This window comes from Protopterus annectens, chromosome 2.part0 (assembly GCF_019279795.1).
Source record: "Protopterus annectens isolate FY-2018-M chromosome 2.part0, PAN1.0, whole genome shotgun sequence".
NCBI classification, from domain to species: domain Eukaryota; kingdom Metazoa; phylum Chordata; order Ceratodontiformes; family Protopteridae; genus Protopterus; species Protopterus annectens.
In genome coordinates this window covers 281,415,205-281,424,908 of record NC_056728.1, presented here as the reverse complement: position 1 = coordinate 281,424,908, position 9,704 = coordinate 281,415,205, and the positions used below count along the sequence as shown (strand labels likewise).

Genomic DNA, 9,704 nt, shown 5'->3' with positions numbered 1-9,704 from the left:
GTTTACAGGTACAGGATATGAAATGGGATGAAGTAACAGCTAGAGAGATTGAAACAAAGTTAAGAAAAGCCTCTAATTGGAAAACCCCAGGCCCAGATGCAGTACCTAACTTCTGGTTAAAAGTATTAACATCTTTGCATGAAGATTTAGCCATAAGTAAGAACTATTTATACACGCAACCCCCCCCCCCCCCAGAACAAACACCAACCTGGCTAACAACAGAAAAAACAATGCTTCTACTTAAACAGTGAACCTGCAAGCTACTCTAAAAATTATAGACCAATAACTTGCCTTCCGACGACATATAAACTACACACGCGAATTGATGCCAACAGAGTTTACAGTCACTTAGAAGAAAACTCAATTATGGCAGTAGAACAAAAGGGCAATAAAAGAAAGTTATATGGAAGAAAGGATCATTTGTTTGTTGTTAAATAAAGTCATAGTGGTGAACTGTAAAAAGGGGAAGAATCTAAGTATGACATGGATTGACTACAAAAAAGCATTTGATAGTATCCCTCATACATTGATAAGAGAGTGCTTAAAAATGTATAAGATACACCCCACACTGATCGACTATATTACAGTGACCATGAAACAGTGGCAGACCACTTTGCAATTAAGTCATGACAAAGGACAAATTGTTACCCCAGGGATAAAAATTCAAAGGGGGATATTCCAGGGTGACTCTCTGTCACCGTTACTATTCTGCCTTGCCCTTAATCCATTAAGCGGTTTACTTAATAGCTTAGGCCATGGCTATAATCGGGCTCCTAGAAAACAACAAAGTGTACAGATTTCTCACCTTCTCTTTGTCGATGATTTAAAACTGTATAGCTCATCAAGTTGTCAAAACTTAAATGTGCAAAAGCAACATTTAAAGCAGGAAAACTGCAACGCCAGGAAAACATCAGTTTGGGACAATAATGTGATATAAAAGAATTTCGGCAAGGAGGAGTGTATAAATATTTGGGAACTGATGAAGGATCAACAATAAAACATGAACAAATACAAATAAAACTTAGTAAAGAATACTTCAGAAGACTTAAATTAATCCTGGAAACAGCACTGACATCCTGGAACAAAATCCAAGCTATAAAGCAATTTGCTCTTCCTGTCCTAACTTACAGTTTTGGAGTGATTGACTGGCCCCAAAATATACTGGATAGAGTAGACAGGAAAACAAGAAGGATGCTTCATGCTCACCAAATGATTTATAAAAATCAGTGCATACCAAGATTATATATATTCTGCGTTCCGAAGGAGGGACGGGCCTCCTTGAAATTGATTATATGTATAGATCTGCAATCGTGGGACTCCACACATCTGCTGACCTCACAAGACCTAAATGCAGTGAAAGTTTTGAAACATGAGGAGAATAAATCTAAGATGACTTCTCTGCTTAATCTAGCAGAAGCTTATTGGCATCAAGCAGGAATGGAAATCAAACCAAAAGTAGATAAAAATCAGGAAGCATCTGAATGTGCCAAAAAACAAACAAAAGAATATAAGGTGAAGGATTAGATGAGCAGGCAAGAAATGTGGAAAAAGCATAAATATAGTTGCAAGTATAGAAAACTTCTGGAAGAACCTCATGTCGATCAGAAACGAACACAGGAATGGTTAAGGAGTGGCAAATTCAAATCAAGAGATGAAAGGTTAGTATTCGTGGCCCAAGACAGTGGGCTGCTTACACATTTGTTTATAAAATCCACTGAACATGTGGGAGAAACAGACAAATGTAGGGTTTTGTAAAACCGAATTGGAAACAGTTGCACACCTTGTTGCTGGCTGCGACACACTAATGACAGAAGCACTGTACACTGAAAGGCAAAATAATGTGGCAAGAATGCTGCACTGGGGATTGTGCAAACATTATGGTAGTGAAGAGGCCGAAAAACACTGGAAAAATGAGCCACAAAGCATCATAGAAAATGAAGAAATCTACTTCAGATGGGATCATCCATTACCAACAGTTCAAAAGACAGATGCTAGAAAACTGGATATAGTGGTCCAAGAAAAGGAGACATGAGTAGCACTGATCATTGAAATTGCCGCACCCAGTGACTACAGTGTCTTATGTACAGAGACAGAAAGTCATAAAATATCAGGATTTGCAAGCAGAAACGAGAGCAATGTGGACGAAAGATACCCAGACAGTTCCAATAGTAGTAGGAGCAACGGGCCTTATAAAAAAGAATCTTAGTTATGTTACCAATCCATGTAGCTCAGTATGAACTGCAGGAGGAGTCATTACTGGGCATATTGCAGGTTCTGCGAAGAATACTACTGGCTGACATGAACTTTAATGATACTTTGACTTAAGAATGGGGTCCATTCCCATCATGGTATTAGAAACCCAAAAGACTTGGAGAAATTAAAAAAATGTATACACTTACACACACGCTCGCAGAGACAAAAAACACACATAAAGATGCGAGCGCACACGGGCATAGGTGTATGAGCACACACAATTGTCAGTTTACAGTTGTGAGTCCTACCTGAATAAAACAGATCTCATTCTACTCCAGTCCAAGAAAGAAAAGGGAGAAGGCCATGGCACCAGGCCATTTTGTATTTAAGCAAAAATACAAAAACAGATGGCGTACAACAGCTTGGATACTTTAAAGTCCTATCACAAGACAGCCACACTAAGAAGAGAACTATATGTGTGTGTGTGTTAGCCATATAAAATGTGGACTGAAAAATCACAAAAAAAGTACTAGCAATCAAACTGCTCTGTTCTAAAGAAATGTATTTTTCACGTATTGTGTATAGTCTAAATCATATACCCTAGGACTAAAAACAAGACACACAGTTAAAAAAACTACTTTTTTTTATTTTTTGTTCGGAGTTACATATTTTAAACAGGGATTTATTTCTGTATTCTGAGATTCAGGCAACAAGGACTTCATTAGTATGAACATGACAAAAAGAAGAGAAAAATGTGGACGTAATTTACAAATTACTGCATTACTCAGTACTGGCCAGTATGTGCTACTAGAAAGAATTTTCTTCCTAGATATTAAATGTAGCACTTCCAATATTGCTCAACAGCAAAAGTATATGCACTGGCCTTGTACAAAGCAGAGATGAAATGAAAAAAAAAATTGAATGAAAGGAAAAAAATCCCCAAATATTCAAGTCCTTAATCAGATTACTATACATTTCTTTTCTGTGATGAGTCAAGTTTATAAACACTGTACACACAGGAAAAAGGGGAACTATTAAGAAGAAAACAAATGTACTTATGTTAAGAACATCATACAGTGTGTATATACATACAATATGGATGAAAATTAAACATTTGGTCAAATACTGCAGAGATGGTAGTTTTCACATTGGTGTGGTCAATCCCTTCCACTGTTAAAGTGCTCAAAACACTGAGCACATCATTTTTAACACACAATACACTATTTACCAAGCAACAAATCTGATCAAATTATATACTACAAATCTTAACATCCTATGGAAAATCTGAATTGAGCAAGTGTGTCTAAAAAATCAGTGAGATAGATAATGCAGCAGTCAGATATGTGACCCTAAAAGACAAGTAAGGGTAATTAGGACTTGGGTATTCAATTGTCTGACCTGGATTTTAAATGTTTCAAAATAATGACAAAATACTGGCTTTCACAGAGAATTATAAAAGATTACAAACAGAAATCCCTGTAATCCAAGAGCAATAATGAACTGAAAGGTGTGCACTTATCTATTCTTTAAAGATTAACTTGGGTACAGTTGTTTGCACAGACTCGAATCTCACCAGACTGTGCAAAATGTGAATAATAACAAAATGTGAACAGCAGCACCAGCATACAGAAACACAGAAGTGCAAATAACCTTTTATGAACTAGGTTATAGGTATACAAAAGGGCACTGTTATTTTCTAGTGACTGCTGCTTTGTACAAATTCTTCACGTAACCATGGTACTTCGCCTGAAATGTGAATTCAAACTCGTATTTCTGACAATGCATACCTTTCTCATTACTGTTCAACTTGAATAAACCTGAAAATGTGGAATGAGTCGCCTTTATTGTAGAACAGCTGGTGTGTTCATAATGCAGGCACTTCAAGGGACTGTGGGAAAAAGTACCTGACCTATAGCTTCCATTAAATGCTATAACAGCTGCAACATTACAGTGAAGGTAAGAATGTTCCAAAGAATCACAGGAGGATTTTAAGGTACCACAGCTAATATATGCAAGAAAGCAGTATAATCAGACCCATCTCCACTGCTTTCTCACCTAAGCGCAAAATATTTTACAAGCAGATTAAATACCATCTGATGGCACATCCAACTGTCAGCAAAAGAAGGGTGTCAATGTTGACCAGCAACAGACTTCAATCCACTTAAGTGTTTTGGTCTTACATTCCACAGCTGCACTGCTTAAAGCAAAGAGTCATTATGCTACTGTTCCACCTCTGCTGACTGTCCAAATGTCATTCTTGTAGTGTGTTCCTACATCTTCGGGACCCAACACTTGACGCACCTTCAGTCTTTTACTTGCTGTGCAACAAATGTCCAGGAAGCACAAATTACAGTATACAAACATTCTGTAATATTACACAAGCACATGCTGCTGCTTCTATTACACTGCATCTCCAGTAGAGGTACATCAAATTCAGGTTTTACAATGAACATGAAGTCTAGGGCTGTCTCACGGCATTTACATGCACTTTGACCACTGCCACTCAGCTCATTCGTTAGTACCTCTTGACAGTGACTGCACTGTGGAATCATGGAGCAGGAATGTTAACACCACACTCGAAGGCAGTACCAACCAGCAATACTGAACATCAGTGCGGGTGTTGCACACACAAAGAAAAGACACAGAAAAATATAACCAAATAAAAAAAAATGGAATCCTCTTTCAGCAAAATTGTAGTCCTCTGCAGTGTCTGGACCCACAGTTCTCCCAGTGGAATGGTCATTTTGAAGAAGACAACTCTGCATCTCAGAACAGTTGATGCATCTACTATGCCTTTGCATGTCTGGCTTCACTGCCTTTTCAAATGCCACAGTTTCGTTTTTTGTCTGTTTTAAGGAGGAGTAAGAGATGGGATGAATTCCAATTATGACTGCATGAAGCCTGGGTACTCAGTCCCAATTTATATTGCACCACCAGTCAATTTTCAATGATTCTCAATAAAGAATTGGCATGGTAAATGAACAAGTTATTAAAGCTTCAAGAAGACTTGGAAGAAACAAAGAAAATGACAATGAAAGACAAAACAATGTACTGGGCATTAATATATCTTTAAAAAGGGAGTCCTTTAAAAACATCTGTGGTCACTGCAGAGATGAGTTTGTCATCACGAGACAGCAGATGAACAGGTAAGCAATTCCCCATGGTCTGTCCGTTTCCAGAGTCATTTGTGCCGCTGAATAGTTTTCCTTTTTCGCCGCTTGAAAAAACAGCAGCACCTGTAAAGTTTGAAAAGAAAAACACATTTCAAACTATATTCTTTTCAAGTTTTAATACTGCATAACTGTATGACAAACAGCGAGACAGCTGAGCAAAATGAGCACAAATGACTAAAGCAATTTCTGCTGCATGCCTGCAGCAACAAAAGTCAACATCTACATATAATATTCAGCAAATCCATTTTTCTAACACTTTTCAAGACTTTCTAGGGTAATGCTTTCAGGTCTACAGCTAACTTTCTATCGCACTGCAATGCTGTCCAGCACAACTAATAATTTTCTATGAAGTGCAGCAACTACTACAAAGGTTGTCCAATTAAAGAAGTCTCACCGTACTACTGGAAGTACGTTGCCTACTTTAGTCATTCTATTAAAAATTGATTAATTGTAAGTTTTAGTTTCATAAAAGCTGTTGAAAATATTTAACAATGTTTTTTAGACCCAATGTGACATCTGTAATGAATACTGTATTCATTTGTGGAAGGAGCAAGAGAATCTGAAACTTTAGGATAGTTGGGTGTCAAATAACACGATGTTCAATACTGTTTTGAGCTAGAGTAATAATACGCATCTCAAAAGCATTCATTTCAGGTTATTCTTATAGATTTGAAGATCAGAGTGAAATGATCAGACTTCTGTGAAAAGACTGGGGGTCGCTGGAAGATGATAATAAAACAGTTTCTGAATAAACCCCTGACAACATTCTGATGAAACATGAGATGTGAGACTGGGGCAATCAGGCAGCAATTCACGTCATTAGATGTCAAAAAGTTTTTGGATAAAGATAAACTGAAAGAAGTGGAAGATGAGGCTTGAAAAGGAAAAAAATGACTTATTTTAGTGTCTAAATGCTGTTTTTCTGTTGTTGAAAACATTTTTAGTGTTTTCTGCCTAAATTAGTGTAGCTAGTAGCTGTAGCACAGTCCAGATACAGGTTTGCTGCATCTGGGTTTGTTTGTAGTGGCAGCTGTATTCTGAGCATATTTTCCAAGCCATCTTTGACTGGAAGGAGCCCTTCTGCACCTTTGTGAGAGAAGTGTGCTAAATGGAACCTGTCTGGTGAAAGTTGATTGGTCTGGAGCTTCGAGTAAGTACCCTCACTGGTTCTTTTGGGTGTTTTAAATTTAATTTTTAAAGTTTTTAGCTTCTGGTATTAAAGCTCCACATTTGAGTGGGTTTCTGCTTGTTTGAACAGAGCTGAACTGAGGTGGGCTACCAGCCATGACTCTGAGCTGAGATACCAGATGACTAGAGGCTTCCGAGCTTCCCAAAACCATAAGTTGCCTGTTTTTTTTTTTTTTTTTTTTTTTTTTTGCTTGATTATATTATTTACCTCACTTTTATATTGTGTTCTGCTTATTTAATACTGTATTTTAATACTGTAACTTAAACTGCACTGTTATACTGCATTTGTCTGCATTACTGTGCCAGTTAAATCATATTCTGTTGCTGTTTTCAGTGTTTGCAAAACATTTTTTTGCTCTTTTCACTGGCTGCAAAGTGACTGTTGCTACTTTTCACTGTTTGCAAAGCACCTGTTCTGTTTTTCAACCAAGCAATGTTGCTATTTAAAACATTCATTAGTGTCTCCTTGCTGTTTTTCTGCTGTTTAAAAGATTTTTTTAGTGTTTTCCACTAGATTAGTGTAGCTAGTAGCCATAGGATAGTCCAGATACAGGTTTGCTGCATTGTAGTGGCTGTTGTATTCTGAGCACATGTTCCAAGCCATCTTTGATTGGAAGGGGCCCTTTTACAACCCTGTGAGACAAGTGTGCTGACTGGAACCTGTCTGGTGAAGGATGACTGGTCTAGGACTTGGAGTAAGCACCCTCACTGGTTCTTTTGATTTTTTTTTTTTTAAGATTTTAGCTTCTGGTATTTAAGCCCTGCATCTGAATGGGTTTCTGCTTGTTTGTGTTTCAAGCAGCATCATGCACTGCTGTGCAACTTTGCGCCATAGCTGAACAGATAATTTCAACAATTCTTCCCTTAGATACAGCTACAGTACATTAGTGTAGTCCTCATCTTTAGTACATTTCTGGTCTAAGAAGTATTGCTAGCGAGCTGTGACCTTGTCCACTCACCCACCATTACTCATGCACACAGTACCACTACTCATAGACATAGTAAGCATCCAACACATAAATCAACATACGCGGAGGTACTCTTAAAAAAAACTTACCAAAACACCTCCAAAACTGCTACAGTCAATACAATTCCTATAATATCTAAGACATATAGCAACATCAGTGTTACACCTACCAAGACCTCAAGGCGCAACACTCATAATCCAAATTTTCTTGTCATTGAAGACTCCATAGTGAGACACATAGATGTCCCATTCACGAGGTTAAATAAGGAGAGAGTCATGGTTAACTGCCTGTCCAGTGCCAGGATTCGTGAGATCATGCATGCATGCACTTAGGTCTCTTGGCAACAACTACCATTATGACTCTGTTATAGCTCATGTTGGAGTGAACAACCTGAAACATAACTCATTGGACTATATGAAGAGAGACATGATTGAGCTCTCTGAGTATTTGTCCCAGGCAGGTATGTCCCTAGCCTTGAGCAGCATATTACCCTCACCTAGAATGATGCCACAGTATAAACAAAAATGAATTTCAATAACTGGCTTAATTTTTTTGTGTCATTCAAAGAGGATCCAGTTTCTCTCAGCCTGGGATGACATGATCAACAAACCTCGCTACTTTACCATAGACGGTTTACACCTGACACCGCTAGGCTTATGGCTGCTTGCCTCCCCTATAGTACCTTTTTTAAGCAAGGTTTCAAAAACAAAGCTGCTGACGTGAAAATTGGCAATCATAACAAAATAAGGAGCTTAAATCAAAAACTGCACACCCTGGAAGCACTCCTATCATTGGAGGATGTAGATGTCTGTGCAGTCACAGAAACCTGGTTCAAGGCTTCAGAAAGTACCCTGGCCTTGCAAAGCTGCAATGCCTTCCACACCTTCAGACCACAAAACAAACATGTGAGAACCAAAGGAGGCGGTGTTTCTATCTATAGTAGAGATAAATTCACCCCCCGACTAGTTAGACAGGACAACTCCATGGAGTTATTCCAAGCTGAGATTACTGTGACTAAGACCACCACTCAAGTCACAGCTAGTTATAGATCCCCCTCCATGGATCATGATTCGCATGAGGCCTACGTGACCAAACTGGAGTCAATCCAAATATTGCCAAACACTCTGGTCATGGGGGATTAAAATTATCTCACCATCAACTGGGAAACCTAATGTAGCCCCAACTCACTAGCACAAAAGTTCCTTGACTTTGTTAACAAAATGTCCTGAAACAAATTGCTCAAACCCCTAACAAAAGGAACAAACATACTACATCTGGTCCTCGCTAACATGACAAACAGATGCACCACCGCAGCTGTCGGACACTCATTAGTTAAATCTGACCACAAATCAGTCGCCTTTGAAATGGCACTAACACCAGAACTCACAAAGGGCAAAGTCAGACTAAAAAACTTCACCAAGGCAAAATATACCCTTCCTAGGGGAAGGTATAAATGCATTCCAAGCCACACCCCCAGCTGGAAGTGGTAACTACAACAAAGCTTACACTAAAGCCCTATATAATCACTTGTGTAAGTGTATAGACTCTGCTGTTCCAGAGAGAATCAAAGCCAGAGTCCCAAGTAAAAACAAGCCACCCTGGTGGACATCCATCACTGATAAACTTTACAACAAATGCAAAAAGTTGCTGTCTAATAAAACTAAGACGAAGCCCCAAAAATGGAAAAGCACTCTCCTCATCCTCAGCAGGCAAATAAGACAACATGTCAAATTCTCTACGGGCAAGTTTGAGAAAAACAACCATAAGGCCTTTTACAGCTATGTATGCAGCCTAAAAAGGTAGAACCCACGCATGTGCTGAACACACACACTGATCCTGCTGATCCCGCAGAGATAGCAACCCTGCTGGCGGACAGATTTGGTGAAAGTTTCAGTCCCTTATCCCCTCCAAACTTATCACAAACCTTGCCCCCAAACCCCCACCACCCTATATATCCTAAGAGCAGGTCATTAAAGCCTTGCCAAGGCAAAAAAAACACAACCTCTATGGGACCAGATGGCATCCCAGGCTGTCTTTTAAGCAAACTATAACATGAACTAGCATCACCATTAAGTAGCATATTTAATCACAGCCTAACCACCGGCTATTTTCTTATGGAAGGGAGAACTGCAACAGTTACTCCCAGTCACACAGGTGGCTTAGCAACAGACCCAGGAATTAC

At 38.8% G+C, this 9,704-nt stretch overlaps 1 protein-coding gene across 7 annotated transcripts in view; it reads right to left on the bottom strand.

Moving 5' to 3' along the window:
- Nucleotides 1-2,818: 2,818 nt before the first annotated feature.
- CSNK1G3 (casein kinase 1 gamma 3) overlaps nucleotides 2,819-9,704 on the bottom strand; it is a 2,843,512-nt gene continuing 2,836,626 nt past the window's right edge. For all 7 annotated transcript variants that reach the window (XM_044060767.1, XM_044060768.1, XM_044060770.1 and 4 more), the window contains one exon: nucleotides 2,819-5,429. In XM_044060767.1, coding sequence (XP_043916702.1) covers nucleotides 5,375-5,429 — 55 coding nt within the window. In that variant the 3' untranslated portion in view covers nucleotides 2,819-5,374. The remainder of the gene's footprint in view (nucleotides 5,430-9,704) is intronic.